This window comes from Hyla sarda, chromosome 2 (genome assembly GCF_029499605.1).
Source record: "Hyla sarda isolate aHylSar1 chromosome 2, aHylSar1.hap1, whole genome shotgun sequence".
NCBI classification, from domain to species: domain Eukaryota; kingdom Metazoa; phylum Chordata; class Amphibia; order Anura; family Hylidae; genus Hyla; species Hyla sarda.
The window spans coordinates 463,723,321-463,741,572 of NC_079190.1; the positions used below are offsets into that span (position 1 = coordinate 463,723,321).

The 18,252-nt window shown below is 42.4% G+C and overlaps 1 protein-coding gene across 5 annotated transcripts in view; it reads left to right on the top strand.

Annotated features, from left to right (window-relative positions):
• Nucleotides 1-1,046: 1,046 nt before the first annotated feature.
• NCAM2 (neural cell adhesion molecule 2) overlaps nucleotides 1,047-18,252 on the top strand; it is a 501,839-nt gene continuing 484,633 nt past the window's right edge. For 2 of the 5 annotated variants that reach the window (XM_056559430.1, XM_056559431.1), the window contains exon 1: nucleotides 1,047-1,645. In XM_056559430.1, the coding sequence (XP_056415405.1) occupies nucleotides 1,594-1,645 (52 nt within the window). In that variant the 5' untranslated portion in view covers nucleotides 1,047-1,593. The remainder of the gene's footprint in view (nucleotides 1,646-18,252) is intronic. The other 3 variants (XM_056559433.1, XM_056559434.1, XM_056559432.1) reach the window with 3 other exon arrangements.

An 18,252-nucleotide genomic window follows, 5' to 3' on the forward strand; every position in this document is an offset into this window, starting at 1 on the left:
TCAGGATCCTCTGCAGCACCCCCCACTGTACAGTCATCAGGATCCTCTGCAACGCCCCCCACAGTACAGTCAGTTGTATCAGGATCCTCTGCAGCGCCCCCCACAGTACAGTCATCAGGATCCTCTGCAGCGCCCCCCCCACAGTACAATCATCAGGATCCTCTGCAGCGCCCCACACAGTACAGTCATCAGGATCCTCTGCAGCGCCCCCCACAGTACAGTCATCAGGATCCTCTGCAGCGCCCCCCCACAGTACAATCATCAGGATCCTCTGCAGCGCCCCGCACAGTACAGTCATAAAGATCCTCTGCAGCGCCCCCCACAGTACAGTCATCAGGATCCTCTGCAACCCTCCATAGTACAGTCATCAGGATCCTCTGCAACCCTCCATAGTACAGTCATCAGGATCGTCTGCAGCGCCCCCCTCAGTACAGTCAGCTGTATCAGGATTGTCTGCAGTGCCCCCCACAGTACAGTCATCAGGATTCTCTGCAGCGCCCCCACAGTACAGTCATCAGGATCCTCTGCAGCGCCCCCCACAGTACAGTCAGTTGTATCAGGATCCTCTGCAGCGCCCCCCCACAGTACAGTCATCAGGATCCTCTGCAGCGCCCCCCACAGTACAGTAAGCTGTATCAGGATCCTCTGCTGTGCCCCCCACAGAACAGTCAGTTGTATAAGGATCCTCTGCAGCGCCCCCCACAGTACAGTAAGCTGTATCAGGATCCTCTGCTGTGCCCCCCACAGAACAGTCAGTTGTATCAGGATCCTTTGCAGCGCCCCCCACAGTACAGTCATCAGGATCCTCTGCAGCGCCCCCCACAGTACAGTCATCAGGATCCTCTGCAGTGCCCCCCACAGTACAGTCATCAGGATCCTCTGCAGCGCCCCCACAGTACAGTCATCAGGATCCTCTGCAGCACCCCCCACAGTACAGTCATCAGGATCCTCTGCAGCCCTCCATAGTACAGACATAACTTTCAGTAACTTTGTCCTGTGCTCCTGACATAGAGGAGGGTTTATCCATGGAGGGCGGGACACACAGCCCTGTAGACATTCTCCTGCCCATGTATCGGAGCATGCAGTCCATCTGGAACTCTGCAGCTCTCATCACTATTCCCCATTACCGTCTCCAGTAATATAATAGACATAATACAATTCCCTGAAGGAGGAGGGGGAGGCAGCTGCCAGGATCTGTCACCCTGCTGCACTCGCTGCTGCTGTCACCGGATCCATCACCCTACAAGTTGAGCAGGGAAGACTCTTTGCATCTTTTTTGCATTGCCCAAGGCTGCAGCGCGGACGAATCCCTGAGCCAGGAGAAGGTGACGTGTTTCTTGCGGATGAACACCTTAGCCGCCTTGTGGCTGATATAGAGCTGCAGTCGGATTGCTCCTCATCACTTTGCTAGGACTGCTGCTGCGGGCTGTGTGTATCAAGCTGTATCTGTGTTCTGCATTCCCCCCCTTACTCCATCTGTATGCAACAAGAGGAGCAGGCAGCACTCAGCTACTCCACAGATTCCTATCCCTCTACCATTACATATAACTATCTGGAAACTAAGGAGCTGTCCAGCACTGGAACCTCCTGAACATGAAACTCCCTTATGTCTACCTACTTGGATTACTTGTCACCAGCGGGCAAGGTAGGAAGCGCTGACATTCATGAACTAACCCCAAGTCATTCATCATCCTGGTTAACAACCAAGTCATAGACACTGAAAGTGCATACGATTTACATTGCATTTTGTGTGTATTATTGTTTTATTGCATGGTTAACAGTGTGTGAGTAGCAGGTGTCATGTATTTGTGTCTTGTATATATATATATATATATATATATATATATATATATATATATATCCTACTGTCTTTAATTATGCTCCCAAGTAAAAAGAATTGCCAACTTCTGCACTGCAGACCTCTATGCACTGCACAGACATGCAATTCCATGCTAATACCGAGCTCTATATTGTGCCAATATTGTTCTTTATGAGTTTTCCCAATATCAATGCATTGATTTATTGCACTGCTTTTTCCAGTGAGGTTACTTTAAGACTGATCAAGAAGTCAAATGCAAGAAATGATAATTCCTATAAAAAAAAAGACAATCTTAAGTTGTTTTCTCCTGTTAAGTGTTGGAAAGCTGAGGTTGTAATTATCAAGTCACCAAAACATCAAGTTCTGCATGTTAATGGGGGGAGAAGAAGGGGAGGGGGGTACACACCAAGGTTGAGGTGTTCTGGTTTCCAGTCAGCAGGGGGAGCTAGTGCTCTATATTTGGAGTTTAGATCCCAGTTTTCGTAGTTTCCTCAACTATGTGTTAAGATAAAGCTTTGACACACTCCAAGACTGTCTTCTATCATTTCTGAAGCACGGCTTGACATTTTAGACATGAATCCTTCATTTCTTCATACAAAAGAGGGCAAGCATTCAAGTCCTTACCATGATCCGGCGCAGAGTATAATCCAAATCCTATAAGGCTCACTATATGATTTCATATTAATAACTACTTTATTCTTCATGTTTCATGACTAAAGTACTTCTCAGATATTACCTAGAGCAGGGTTTCGCAACCAGGGTGCCTCCAACTGGTGCAAAACTACAACTCCCAGCATGCCTGGACAGCCTTCGGCTAGAGATATGTTGTACTGTTATGTTTATTATGTTATTAAATAAATCAATGCGAGCATAAAATACAATACAAGTTCATTACTGAGACAATTGGAAACTCAGCTAAGTTTAATCATGTCCCATAATATTTGTAGCCAAAGCAAGTGTGCATGAGCGATCTGTCACCGGCCGCCTACTGATATCGGGGCTCAGGAACCAATTAGGGCTGTGAGGAAGAAGAACTCGCCGGTGTAATGAGATGTTCAAGCCTGATACATTAATATTTCAAAGGGGATGTGATATTGAAAACAAACACGGTGGTCATTTAATGGTCAGATTCCAGACCTGCGGTCATATGTCTGCCCTTCTGAGATGCATGCCCCCACACCAGGGCTGCCTCATTGTTAGCATAGTTGTTGATTTCCTGAGAATTAATGTAGGCTCTGGAATTATGTAATGCTTAATGCTGGTCTATACTATTCCTGCTTCATTATTATGAGGGTAGGGATGAGAACCATGAGGAGCACGTGCAATATTATAGATTGGGCATAAAATGATCCAGACTTAAGTTGGGGAGGTCACAAAGCAGTCAGAAGACTGTATCAGTCATTGAGAAATTTATTTTGAAGTGTTTACAAATAATCAATCGGAAAAACATAAACAATACAATCAATTAAATAAAGAAATAAATTAATAATTCAGTATGTGGTTTAGGGTTGTAAATATTAGCCAAAAATCAAGAACAGTGCAAAGTACCTTGAATCTTAGCTTTTCACATTGGGGTCATTTTTTATTTGATTTCATTTTACTTGTGTATGCATTTATTTATTTGTTTTATGTAAATGCAATATGGATGTTGGATACATGAAATATTCAGTCATTAGAGTTTTAATAGTTAGCTGTTTTTTCCACCAGCATCTTCATCATCACAATAATAATTTAAATTATAATTTTGCTTCAAATGACAATGTATATGTATACACTAAATTGTTATAAGCTTTTATAGCACCAATATATCCTGCAGCACCGTATAAAGATTGTCATCACATCTGTCCTTGTCCCAATTGGGGGTCAGTATCAGTATCCTAATATTAGTAAGTTTTTGGAGTGTGGGAGGAGATAGGACTACCTGAAGGAAAGCTTTGAAACCACCGGGAGAGCATGCAACTCCATAAAGATGGGGCCCCAGAATTACAGTGCATATCACTGAGCCATCATAATCCAGTAAGCCACCATAATACTGCACTGAGCCTATATGATAATGCACTGAGCCTCCATCATAATGTACTGAACCACTATCATAATATACTAAGCCTCCATCAAAATGCACTGAGCCTCCATCATAATGCACTAAGCCTCCATCATAATGTACTGAGCCACCATCATAATGCACTGAGCCATCATCATAATGTACTGAGCCTCCATCATAATGTACTGAGCCACCATCATAATGCACTGAGCCATCATCATAATGTACTGAGCCACCATCATAATGCACTGAGCCACTATCATAATGCACTGAGCCTCCATTATAATGTACTGAGCCACCATCATAATGCACTGAGCCATCATCATAATGTACTGAGCCACCATCATAATGCACTGAGCCACTATCATAATGTACTGATCCACCATCATAATGTACTGAGCCATCATAATGTACTGAGCCACTATCATAATGCACTGAGGCACCATCATAATGCACTGAGCCTCCATCATAATGTACTGAGCCACCATCATAATGCACTGAGCCATCATCATAATCATCATAATGTACTGAGCCACCATCATAATGCACTGAGCCACTATCATAATGTACTGATCCACCATCATAATGTACTGAGCCATCAAAATGTACTGAGCCACTATCATAATGCACTGAGGCACCATCATAATGTATTGAGCCACCATCATAATGTACTGAGCCACTATCATAATGTACTGAGCCACCATCATAATGCACTGAGCCACTATCATAATGCACTGAACCACTATCATAATGTACTGAGCCACCATCATAATGCACTGAACCACCATCATAATGCACTGAGCCATCATCATATTGTACTGAGCCACCATCATAATGTACTGAGCCACTATCATAATGCACTGAGGCACCATCATAATGTATTGAGCCACCATCATAATGTACTGAGCCACTATCATAATGTACTGAGCCACCATCATAATGCACTGAGCCACTATCATAATGCACTGAGCCACCATCATAATGCACTGAGCCACTATCATAATGTACTGAGCCACTATCATAATGCACTGAGCCACCATCATAATGTACTGAGCCATCATCATAATGCACTGAGCCACTATCATATTGTACTGAGCCACCATAATAATGCACTGAGCCACCATCATAATGCACTGAACCACCATCATAATGCACTGAGCCATCATCATATTGTACTGAGCCACTATCATAATGTACTGAGCCATCATCATAATGTACTGAGCCACCATCATAATGCACTGAGCCATCATCATATTGTACTGAGCCACCATCATAATGCACTGAGCCATCATCATATTGTACTGAGCCACCATCATAATGCACTGAGCCACCATCATAATGCACTGAGCCATCATCATATTGTACTGAGCCACTATCATAATGCACTGAGCCATCATCATATTGTACTGATCCACCATCATAATGCACTGAGCCACCATCATAATGCACTGAGCCATCATCATATTGTACTGAGCTACTATCATAATGCACTGAGCCACCATCATAATGCACTGAGCCACTATCATAATGTACTGATCCACCATCATAATGTTCTGAGCCACCAGCATGATGTACTTAGCCACTATCATAATGCACTGAGCCACTATCATAATGCACTGAGCCACTATCATAATTCATTGAGCCACCATCATAATGTACTGAGCCACCATCATAATGCACTGAGCCACCATCATAAGGCACTGAGCCACTATCATAATGTACTGATCCACCATCATAATGTTCTGAGCCACCAGCATGATGTACTTAGCCACTATCATAATGCACTGAGCCACTATCATAATGCACTGAGCCACTATCATAATTCATTGAGCCACCATCATAATGTACTGAGCCACCATCATAATGCACTGAGCCACCATCATAATGCACTGAGCCATCATCATAATGTTTTGATCCACCATCATCATGTACTGAGCCAATATCATAATGCACTGAGCCACCATTCATGATCCTAAAGTAGCCTCACATCATCATCATAAGTGTCACCTTCCTGCTCATCATCATTTTTTTAGTTTTTCAACTTTGTGATGCTCCTGTCTAAAATCACCATAAATTAAGAACGATAAGCCATAATTACTATTGTATGTCACCCATAATAATAATGTTATGTGGCACCCACAGGGTCCATAGCGCTGCACTGAGATTCTGATTGCTCCCATTAGACCCTGTCCCCAGGGGGTCTTGTGATCAAACACACAAGGGCTTGTTTCTTACGATCTTTTCTCTAAGCTGGATATGCATTGACTTTTAGTATGTTTTTAGAGTTTGGAAGGATTCCAAATTTAACTCCCACATACAACAACTAAAAATTCATTTGGATCTTTGCCCTATTTGAGGCTGTACCCATGGCCCCAGTACTGCAAGTAAACTGAGCCCGCTTGTTGCTTTACCTGTCAGGTTAATTGCTATTTCATCTTAAATGTCACCTATTTCTAATGCAGAATAGACAGATATGACCTGTACTGTCTATGGAAATCTATGTGTTGATTACTATATTGTTGTACTGGGGACATGCAAGCAGCTGGGGAACGGCAGATAGTAATATTTTCATAAAATGTTCCTTGAATACATCTAGTATGTTATTTCCTATGTATATCCAATCACCTTCAGCATGTGCATCTTTCCGGTGACTCTATATTGTTCATAGACATGTCAGTCAGTCTTGTGTGTTTGATCAGTAGGTACAGAACCTAGCCATTCTGGTTCATTGCTTCTCGCATACACTTATTCTGCCAGTGTACATAAATCATTATGAATTAAATCTGTATTATTGCAGCTAGTAACATTAGGAAAACCTAGTATCCATATCATGGAGTCGTATGGTTGCAAGTTTAATAATCTAATATTATTTCTCCAATGACTTTGAAAGAAATCATTAATATAAGCTAATAAAAGTGTCCATCTGCTATGGACAACCCCTTTATGTATGAAGTCCACAATGATAAATTGATCCCAGTATGTCCTGATGCTGGAAGAATCTTCCAGCAAGTGTTAAATTTACCTGCAGCACCACCGTAGGAAATATTAAGTAGTACACAATCTTCCATTGACGTCAATGGACTGTCTAAGTTATGTTGGGTCCTCCAGGGCACAAGAAGATGTTTTCTGTTCTAAGTAATAGACTCTGGTCCTGAATAAGATAGGTTACTCTATGAGCTAAGAATTCTACAAGATTGGAAAAAAAAAGATTTTCAAAACTTCCTCCAGTTGGAAAAAAGTAATTGTCAAATAGATGGAGTTTAACTATATGAACGTATTTACTGTACCTTTAGGTAAACTACTTCTGCTCCAGATAGAAGAAAAGGAATATACATAGAGAATCACTACACACTAATTTACTAGTGTAAGGCTAGGGCTACATAGTGGGAATTACTATTTTATATTATAAATTGTTTGGCAAGATGGTACCGTATTTTTCACCCTATAAGACGCACCCAATTTTAAAGGTGCAAAATCTAGAAAAAAAAGATTCTGAACCCAACAGTGATCTTCAACCTGCGGACCTCCAGATGTGGCAAAACTACAACTCCCAGCATGCCCGGACAGCCATTGGCTGTCCGGGCATGCTGGGAGTTGTAGTTTTGCAACATCTGGAGGTCCGCAGGTTGAAGACAACTGGATAGGAGGTAATACTCACGTGTCCCCGCCTCTCTGGACCCATCACCGCTGCCCTGGATGTCGATCCATCGCTGTCTCCACGTCCCCGGGGTGTCCCCGATGCTCCGGATGTCTTCTTCCCCGGTATCCACGCTCTCCGTCACCGTCATCACGTTGCCGTCATCACGTCGCTATGCATGCCGCTCCTATTGGATGACGGAACGTGCGCGACGACTTGATGACGTCGAAGGAGAGCAGGGGACCCCGGCACGGAGCAGACACTGAGGAGGCAGGTAAGGCCCCTCCCAGTTTCCTGTAAGTTGTTCGGGACGCCGCGATTTAACCGCGGCGGTCCCGAACAGCCCGACTGAGCAGCAGGGTTGGTATCACTTTTGCTTCAGACGCTGCGGTCAGCTTCGATAGCCGCATCTGAAGGGTTAATACAGGGCATCACCGCGATCGGTGATGTCCTGTATTAGCCGCGGGTCCCGGCCGTTGATGGCCGCAGGGACCGCCGCGATAGGTGTGTAATCGCCATATAAGACGCACCAACTTTTCCCCCCCAGTTTTGGGGAAGAAAAAGTGCGTCTTATATGGCGAAAAATACAGTACATTGCATGAGAAAAAGAAATGCAGTGCACGGCAATGATTCTAACAAGAAATCATTTGGTAACGATTGTCTGTTACAATACAAAAGACCTCCCATCTCCTTATAGGCAACAGTGGTACAGTGGCCGTCTACAACTGTGCCCAGGGTAAAAAATTATACACCAACTAAAATGAAGAATACCAGTAACCAGAATAAGAAAAGAGACTCCAAAGAGTATACTAAAAGTTGAGTGGGCTAATAGTTGTCTCTGCCCGATAAGAAATTAATGCAAAGATTGTCGAAAGAAATGGAAAAAGAAAAGTGACAACAGCATTGACAACTTTTCTGTCTCGTAACAGTTGTCACATTTCTATACTTTTATGCAAATAATAGTAGTGTGCTTTATTGTGAGTATAAATGTCTGGAAATCTGGAGAATGTTTTGACTCAATTTGTGTGTTAATGCATTGCCTTTGCTGTGCTCACAAGGCTTTTGTTATTGAAAGTGGAGTGGAGCAAGAGAAAGGATGTTCATGGGTTTGTACTGCTGGCAAACAGCCAAGCTCTTGTCCCACCTTCTTAAAGGGAGAGAATGGGTAATAGTTGTGCTTCATGAAGGGGATTCTCAAGTGCTCTAATATGAGCAAGAGCTCAAATATCACCTTTTTACCACGCTGAAGGGTTCATCTAACAAAGCCATAAAGGTTTGTGAAAATCTTTGAAAATATCAGGTACACTTAAACTAGTCTGTTAGACACTATGTCATAGTAGGACATTACATCTCAAAGTAAAATTTTTGGCCTTCACTTGATTATTGATATGAAGAAAAAATAAGTTTATAGGAATACAGTGGTTCCTCAACATACGACGGTAATCTGTTCCAAAAGGACCATCATTTGTTGAAACCATCTCATGTTGAGGGATCCGTGCAATGTAAAGTATAGGACAGTGGTCTACAACCTGCGGACCTCCAGATATTGCAAAACTACAACACCCAGCATGCCCGGACAGCCGTTGTCTGTCCGGGCATGCTGGGAGTTGTAGTTTTGCAACATCTGGAGGTCCGCAGGTTGAAGACCACTGGTAGAGGAAGTTCTACTCACGTGTCCCCGCCGCTACGGACCATCGCCGCTCGTCAGTTGTCACCGCTGTCCTGGATGTCGCCCTCCATCGCTGTCGACGCGTACCCGGGGTGTCCCCGACGCTCCGGTAAGGCCTCTGCTTCCCCAGCATCTTCTCTCTCCGTCGCCGCCATCACGTCGTTACGCATGCAGCTCCTATTCGATGATGGGACGGCATACGCAGCGATGTGGTGAGGACGATGGAGAGCGCTGACGATGCAGAGGATCCCCAAGAGGACGCTCCGGAGCCCCGAGGACAGGTTGGAGACCATCACCGGAGCACACGGGGCACCGTAAACGGCTATCCGGCAGCAGCTGAAGCAGTCAGCGCTGCCGGATAGTTGTTTATGCGATGGCCCCGACATAGAAAAACATCGTTTGTTGATGCTGCCTTCAACATGCAATGGCCTCTGAGAGGCCATCGTATCTTGAAATGATCATATGTCGGGGCCATCGTAGGTCGGGGGGTCACTGTATTGAGCTTTCAGGGGCTGGATCATACCATTTAAAGAAATGTAAAGCTGCGTGCCTGCAAAGGTGTTGGCATATCTACTGGTGGCATGCACAGTCCCTGGAAGGAATCTTACTCTGTTTATACCTTTAATAAACTTTAATAAACTGTAAAAGCCATGTTAATTGTAAATGTTGACAAACTGAAGGAAAACTGCAGCCATCCATTAAAACTTGGCCAACAATATTGGTATGTGTTCTCTGGTGATGCTCTTTATAGTCTTTATCACAGCATGGCTTCTGCACAGTAGTAGTTTGAGGCTTCTATCTCTGTGACTCATAACACATTGGATTTCACATACACACCAAATGTGTCATCTGTATGTAAATGATCCCAGCTCCCGTAGGATTCACTTGGCAGGTACACGATCATGTGATAACTAAGGTCCACCCAAGAGAGGAAAGATTGAGAAAACGCTGTAAGAAACTATTCATATTTGTGAACTGAGATTGATATATTTCTTTTCTACAATATTTAAGCCTGAACGTCTTGAACATCATCCCTGGAGTATATGAATCTCCAGACACGAACAATGCAAATACATTGTAATTCATTTCTATCATCATACCAAGTATATTGTACTTTGAAATGTATTTAAAACATATAATTTCAACTACTGTATTAGGTAGATCAAAATGTGTCTTTTGTGCTGTAACTTGAAGCTTGAGTCTTAAAAACCTTCACGTATATATTACCGAAAGAGAAAAGGGGAATGATTCGGGAGAGCTGCAGAAGGGTCATCAAACTCCCTGCAGCTGATCCTGATAGGGCTGGCAATGGGAGTCGGGCATTCATTATCATCTGTATCAACACAGAATGAAAGATCTCCAAGAAGTATCACGGGAAATGTTAACACTGCACCCAATCTCCTTAAAGGGGTACTCCGCTGCTCAGTGTTTTGAACAAACTGTTCCGAACGCTGGAGCCGGTGCTGGGAGCTTGTGACATCATAGCCCCGGGCTTTCATGATGTCACGCCCCACCCCCTCAATACAAGTCTATGGGAGGGGGCGTGACATCCTTCTATGGTCCTTGCATTTTACAAAGTGCTGAAAAACGGTCCCAGACAAGTACTGTAGAAATTAACAAAACACCTTTATTTACATATTGTTGGACAAAATCAACAAAGGTGTTATATTATTTTCTACAATCCTTGTCTATTACTGGCTTTTAGCACTTTGTGAACCTCCAGGACCATAAGGGGTTTGCGCTTCACCACTTTCCCACAAATCTTCCAGGAATTTAATTAACCGAATCTTCATAGAGATCATTGATTCGTTAAGAACAGCATCCCTTACTCATTAAGACCTTAAAATGGTGTGTTCACAGCACGACTTATTCAACTGAGCCTACATTTGAACTTTTTCACTGACCAATAGACAGTGACAGACAATAGAGGGTTGTAGCCAATGGAGTATATACAGAGCAAGTTCTTGTTACCATTGGGGACTTCAGGGATCTGTACTGGGACCAATTTTGTTTAAGATCTTTATCAGTGATATTGCAGAAGGTCTCGATGGTAAGGTGTTGGTCTTTTTGCTGATAACACAAATATTTGAAACAGGGTTGATGTTCCTGAAGGGATACGCCAAATGGAAAAGGATTTAGGTAAACTAGAAAAAATGGTCGTAACTCTGCCCACTGACATTTAATGTTCATAAGTGCAAGATAATGCATCTGGGGCAGAAAAACCAAGGGCAGAATATAGAATACTGGATAAAGTCCTAACCTCAGTATCTGGGGAAAGGGATTTAGGGGTATTTTTTTCCAAAAGCTTTAAAGGGGTACTCTGCTCCTATCCAAAGCATAGGGAATAAAAAGTCTGATCACGGGGCTCTCGCCATTGGGAACCCTGCGATCTCTGTGCATGACCGGACATTCATTTAGTATGCTGGGTGCGGGCGGCCAGTTCGTGACGTCACGGCCATGCCCCTCGTGACTTCATGACTTCACTCTATGGCCCCTCAATGCAAGTCTATGGGAGGGGGCGTGACGCCCCCTCCCATAGACTTGCATTGAAGGGGCATTATATGACTTCACGAGGGGCATGGCCGTGACATCACAAACCCTGCAGCCCGCTTCAAGCGTTTGGAACAAAACGTTCTGAATGCTGGGGCAGCGGAGTACCCCTTTAAAGGTAGGCATGACTGTGGGGGTGCAGAGCTCTCAGTCATTCTTGGGTTTTTTGTGGCTATGGCATCCAGAAACCCAAAGAGGTTCCTCATAAGGTATATAAGATATATTAATAAACATTAGATGTCTTGGTTGACTGTCTTATTTATCTGCTTGGAGCAGTCAAAAATCTCTGTACTTTCCACCAAAATTACCCTATTCAGATACTAATTTTGTAATCGGGACCTGGAGCTCCCAGTTACTCCTTTAGCTTGTAGTATGGTTGAGCCGATATTGAAGGAGATATTGAAGGAGATCTTATGGTTTGTAAGAATAAAGTATTTCAGGACAGGATTTTGACATAAATTCAAGATACCATTGATAATTGGAAAGCTGAATATCCAATTTATTACTTTTCATGTCTGTTCATCTCTTTTATATTTCAATGATTTCCAGCCATCAATATTCCTTTACAGCATATTGTGTTTACATGCATCATTCAGTATCATTCCAGCCAATACAAGTGATAGATTTTAATACTGATTTGTAACCTTTCGCACCTCTTATAACAGATGTACATTCTCTTGTGTTAATAAAAGCCTCATTGACCTGAGTGGTCCTGTATGGTCCTATGTGCTGTGTGTTGTGTTCATTGATTTGGCAAATAACTTATAGTTGTCAATATTCCATTGCTCTTTAAGGGTATGTTCACACTACGTAATGTGAATGGAATCTCTGCTCCCAGAATTCCGCAAGTGGAGATTCCATCTGGCGACTGCCGCTGAAATATTTTATGGGTAGGACCGTGTGGCACTGCGCCGTCACCATTAACTTCCGCACGAAGAATGAACATGCTCTTTCTTTGAGTGGATCAATGTTCTTTCTTTGCGCCGCTGAAATTCCGCAGTGTGAATGGGTCTGTGGACCACCCATCCATACTCATTTTAGGAGTTCACACTGCGGAATTACGACGCATACCTTAACATGTATGTTTTCCTAAATACTTGTATTTACTATGAACTAACAATGCTTAGGGAGGGTTTTCTTTGCTTTGTATTTCCTCTGTTATTCCTCCTGGAAATGAATGAATAAAGTGATAATTGGGTGATACACTTAAAGGAGTAGTCAGGCTAAAATAATTGATCACCTATCCACATGATAGGGGAATAAGTAGCTGATCCAGGGGGGTCCTACCGCTGGGGGCCCCCGCAATCACCAGGATAGGACCCCAGGCCTTTCATAGAGGAGCACATGTCGTCTACTGGTAGACAGCACACGCTCCATTCATTTCTATGGGAGCGCCAATGATGCGGTTTTTAATGTTTTTTTTTTTTTTTTTTTGATGTTATCATTTCAATGGATATTAAAAAAAAATTAAGTTTTTATCTATCAAGTGCTGTTGAACAGAAGGAAACACCTGGCACTGTAAAGACTAAAGCCCAGGTGACCTGCTACTTTTATTTATTGCTCCCAAAATCCACTGGTACTTTGTCCAATAAAGTCTATGTAGAGCAGTGGTCTTAAAATGTGTCCCTCCAGATGTTGCAAAACTTCAACTCCCAGCATGCCCGGACAGCTGTTGGCTGTCCGGGCATGCTGGGAGTCCAAGTATTGCAACATCTGGAGGGAAACAGTTTGATACCACTGATGTAGAGAGATAAGAGGAGAGAACTGACCCCTGATGAACCCCAACAGCAAGGGAAATAGGGGGGAAGCAAAACTAGAAAATGATACATTGAATGAGCAGATAGAGAAGTAAGAAGAAAACCAAGAGAGTTCAGTGTTCTCAAGGCCAAAAGAGTGGAACATATTGAGCAGGAGTGGGTGACCTACAGAGTCAAATGCCGCAGAGCGATCCAGAAGAATCAATAGCGAGTAATTGGTATTATATTTAACCGTCAGGAGATCATGTAAAGGCCAGTGAATGTGAAGTTAAGAAACTGTGAGATTGTAAAGAGTCAAGAAGAGAGTTTACAGAGAAATGGTGGATTAGACGAGAGTGGACCAAGAATTTCAGGAGTTTAGAGGTGAAGAGCAGGTTTATGACGAGTCAGTAGTCAGCTGCATAGTATGGGTCACAAGATTGTTTTCCCAATAATAGGGTTATGTCAACATGTTTAAAAAAGGAAGGGAAGATGATGGGAGAAAGAGAGAGGAATATTATTTTATTTAGGTGAGTGATAAAAGCAGGAGAGACAATCTGTCACTAATATAACAGTAGGGGTAGAAGAAGAGGCGTCCTGGAGACATCTTAAGGTTCCTTACACGGAAACATAGAATGTGGCAGATAAGAACCATTTGGCCCATCTAGTCTGCCCAATATTCTGAATACTATGAATAGTTCTTGTACCTATCTTATATGAAGGATAACCTTATCCCTGCCCCTTTCTTATATGAAGGATAACCTTATACCTATCCCTATCTTATATGAAGGATATTCTTATGCCTATCTCTATCTTATATGAAGAATAGCCGTATGTCTATCCCTATCTTATATGAAGGATAACATCATGCCTATCCCTATCTTATATGAAGGATAGCCTTATGCCTATCTCTATCTTATATGAAAGATAGCCTTATGCCTATCCCTAACTTATATGAAGGATAGCCTTATGCCTATCCCTATCTTATATGAAGGATATTCTTATGCCTATCTCTATCTTATATGAAGAATAGCTGTATGTCTATCCCTATCTTATATGAAGGATAACATCATGCCTATCCCTATCTTATATGAAGGATAGCCTTATGCCTATCTCCATCTTAAACGAAGAATAGCCTTATGCCTATCCCTATTTTATATGTATGATAGCCTTATGCCTATCCCATACATCCACTTACAGCAAAGTTATAATTTCTTTTATTACTGTATACACCTTTGCCCCTCTAAAACTGGAAGTTGTCAATTTTAAATGGTAAGGTCTTGATTTCACTTGCACTTTAGATACAATTAGAAAATGGAAAGTATCAGAGAGCATTTTTTTTAATTTAAAAGTGATGTGATAAGAGAGAAGGGATAGGCTTGTTTGACCAAGTAAATGGTAGATTTGTAGGCTTTGAACATGAAATTGAAAATTGTTGGTAACCACATAAGGAGAGATAGGAGATTGGGGATAATGAATACTGTAAAGTTTCTATAAGTTGCTGAGTGTTAAAGGGGTATTCCAGGAAAAAACTTTTTTTTGTATATCAACTGGCTCCAGAAAGTTAAACAGATTTGTAAATTACTTCTATTAAAAAATGTTAATTCTTCCAATAATTATCAGATGCTGAAATTAGTTGTTCTTTTCTGTCTGACAACAGGGCTCTCTGATGACATCTCTGCTTGTCTCGGGAACTGCACAGAGCAGAATAGGTTTGCTATGGGGATTTGGTTCTACTCTGGACAGTTCCCGAGACAGGTGTCATCAGAGAGCAGTTAGACAGAAAAGAACAAGTCAACTTTAGCAGCTCAAAAGTACTGAAAGGATTAAGATTTTTTAATAGATGTAATTTACAAATTTGTTTAACTTTCTGGAGCCAGTTGATATATAAAAAAATGTGGTTTTTTTCCTGGATAACCCCTTTAATGACATTCAAAATTACGTATGGGTGATAGGTAGGTGTATCTTTTGCATTATAACGAAGAGAAGTTGTGGTCAGAGAGTAGGATGGGGAGAATATAAAGTCAGAACCAGAAGAATACCAGATCAAGTAAATTTCTATCTTTGTGTATAGAAGAGATGAGGGTTTCCCAAGGTTTTCTGAGGGCTTGCTTTTACAAGTCAAGGCAAAAAACAAAGATAACCAAGGCATACTCATCTGTCCTCCTCTCCTGTTTCCATTCTAATGATGTTCAGTCCTGCTACGTATCAATTCCTGGTTTCTCTCTCGACAAAATTGAGTGCCCACTCATCCAATCACTGACTGAGGTGGAACACCCCTGCAACCATTGATTGGCAGAGTAGACACAAAGACTTAGACTGGTAATTGCAGTGCGGCAAGACTGAGCTCCGCCTGAACAGAAGCATGGGAGCAGTCAGAAGCATTCACCTTTCTTTATTTTTTTTTGTGCTGTCTGAGCCCCTTTAAATATGAAAATAATATTAAATAAATGGCAACTTTTTCTGTGTCAATTTACCCTACAGTCATAAATGTTGGTTATAAATGTGGTACAACACAATATACTGTAGTACAAGTCCAGAGCTGATCAGCATGTGGGTTGGATTAGCCTGCACTATAACAATATACATAGCATAGAAATCTTTCATTCTAGACCTTTAGGTCTAGATCCGTAATCCAGCAAGATAATGGGAATAATAACATGAGAACACAAATAAGATAAGTAACTACTGTATGAATGGCATTACTTTACATAGTGTATTCTATGCAATACATTTCCACGCTATAATACAATGAAGGAGCTATTTTCTGGTTTTCAGCATGACATACAGAATAAGGAGAAAATATCTGTGTAAGCAAAACTGTATTAATTACTATCAGGATGAATCATAATGGATATGCCTATTTATAGTGATGAACATCCTAGAATATAGGGTGAATGGAGAAATGTGAGCTAATGCATAGATGGCTAAACTCCAAGTCTAATCTCTCGAAACAAGAGTATCTAATAAGATGCAGATGGCTATGGCTTCAATAAAATTGTACTGTATTATAAGGTACATAATGTGGCTCAGTAGTTAATATTGTTGCCTTGCTGTGCTGGTGTCCTGGGTTTTAATCCCATCCTGGAAGAGCATCTGCCTTGAGTTTGTATGTCCTCCCAGTGTTTGAGTGAATTTCCTTCTACATTCCAGAAACATACTAATAGGTTGATTTGGAATTTGCACTGCTCAAAAAAAATAAAGGAAACAGTAAGATAAATCATCCTAGATCTGAACGAATGAACTAATCATATGAAATACTTTCATCTTTACATAGTTGAATGCGCTGACAACAAAATCACAAAAAAAATTATCAATGGAAGTCAAATTTATCAACCCATGGAAATCTGGATATGGATTCACACTCAAAATCAAAGTGGAAAAACCTACAGGCTGATCCAAATTTGATGTAATGTCCTTAAAACAAGTCAAAATGAGGCTCAGTAGTGTGTGTGGCCTCCTCGTGCCCATATGACCTCCCTACAATGCCTGGGCATGCTCCTGAGGGATGTCCTCCAAGACTTGGACTAAAGCATCCGCCAACTCCTAGACAGTCTGTTGTGCAATGTGGCGTTGGTGGATGGAGCAAGACATGATGTCCCAAATGTGCTCAATCGGATTCAGGTCTGGGGAACGGGCGGGCAAGTTCATAGCATCAATGCCTTCCTCTTGCAGGAACTACTGACACACTCCAGCCACATGCATTGTTATGTATTAGGAGAACCCAGGGCTAACAAAACCAGCGTATGGTCTCACAAGGGGTCTGAGGATCTCATCTCGGTACCTAATGGCAGTCAGGCTACCTCTGGCAAGCACATGGAGGGCTTGTGAGGCCCCCCAAAGAAATGCCACCCCACCCCATTACTGACCCACCGCCAAACCGGTCATGCTGGAGGATGTTGCAGGCAGCAGAATGTTCTCCACGGCATCTCCAGACTCTGTCACATGTGCTCAGTGTGAACCCTGCATTCATCTATGAAGAGCACAGGGCGCCAGTAGCGAATCTACCAATCTTAGTGTTCTCTGGCAAATGCCAAACGTCCTGCACAGTGTTGGGCTTTAAGCACAACCCGAATCTGTGGAGTCCACCCTCATGGAGTCTGTTTCTGACCACTTGAGTGGACACATTTGTGGCCCGATGGAGGTCATTTTGCGGGGCTCTGGCAGTGCTCCTCCTGCTCCTCCTTCCACAAAGTTGGAGGTAGCGGTCCTGCTGCTGGGTTGTTGCCCTCCTACGGCCTACTCCATGTCTCCTGATGTACTGGCCTGTCTCCTGGTAGCGTCTCCATGCGCTGGACATGCTGACAGACACAGCAAACCTTCTTGCCACAGCTCGCATTGATGTGCCATCCTGGATGAGCTGCACTACCTGAGCCACTTGTGTGGGTTGTAGACTCCGTCTCATGCTACCACTAGAGTGAAAGCACCACCAGCATTCAAAAGTGACCAAAACATCAGCAAGGAAGCATAGGAACTAAGAAGTGGTCAGTGTCACCACCTGCAGAACTACTCCTTTATTGGTGGTGTCTTGCTAATTGCCTATAATTTGCACCTGTTCTCTGTTCCATTTGCACAACAACATGTGAAATTGATTGTCAATCAGTGTTGTTCCCTGAGTGGACAGTGGGATTTCACAGAAGTGTGATTGATTTGGAGTTACATTGTGTTGTTTAAGTGTTCCCTTTGTTTATTTATTTTTTAGCAGTGTACATTGTGAGTAGTTTGTGTTACATAAACACATATATATAATATTATTACATTTTTTGGATTCCTGGACTTTTCATGCAATGACCAACATCC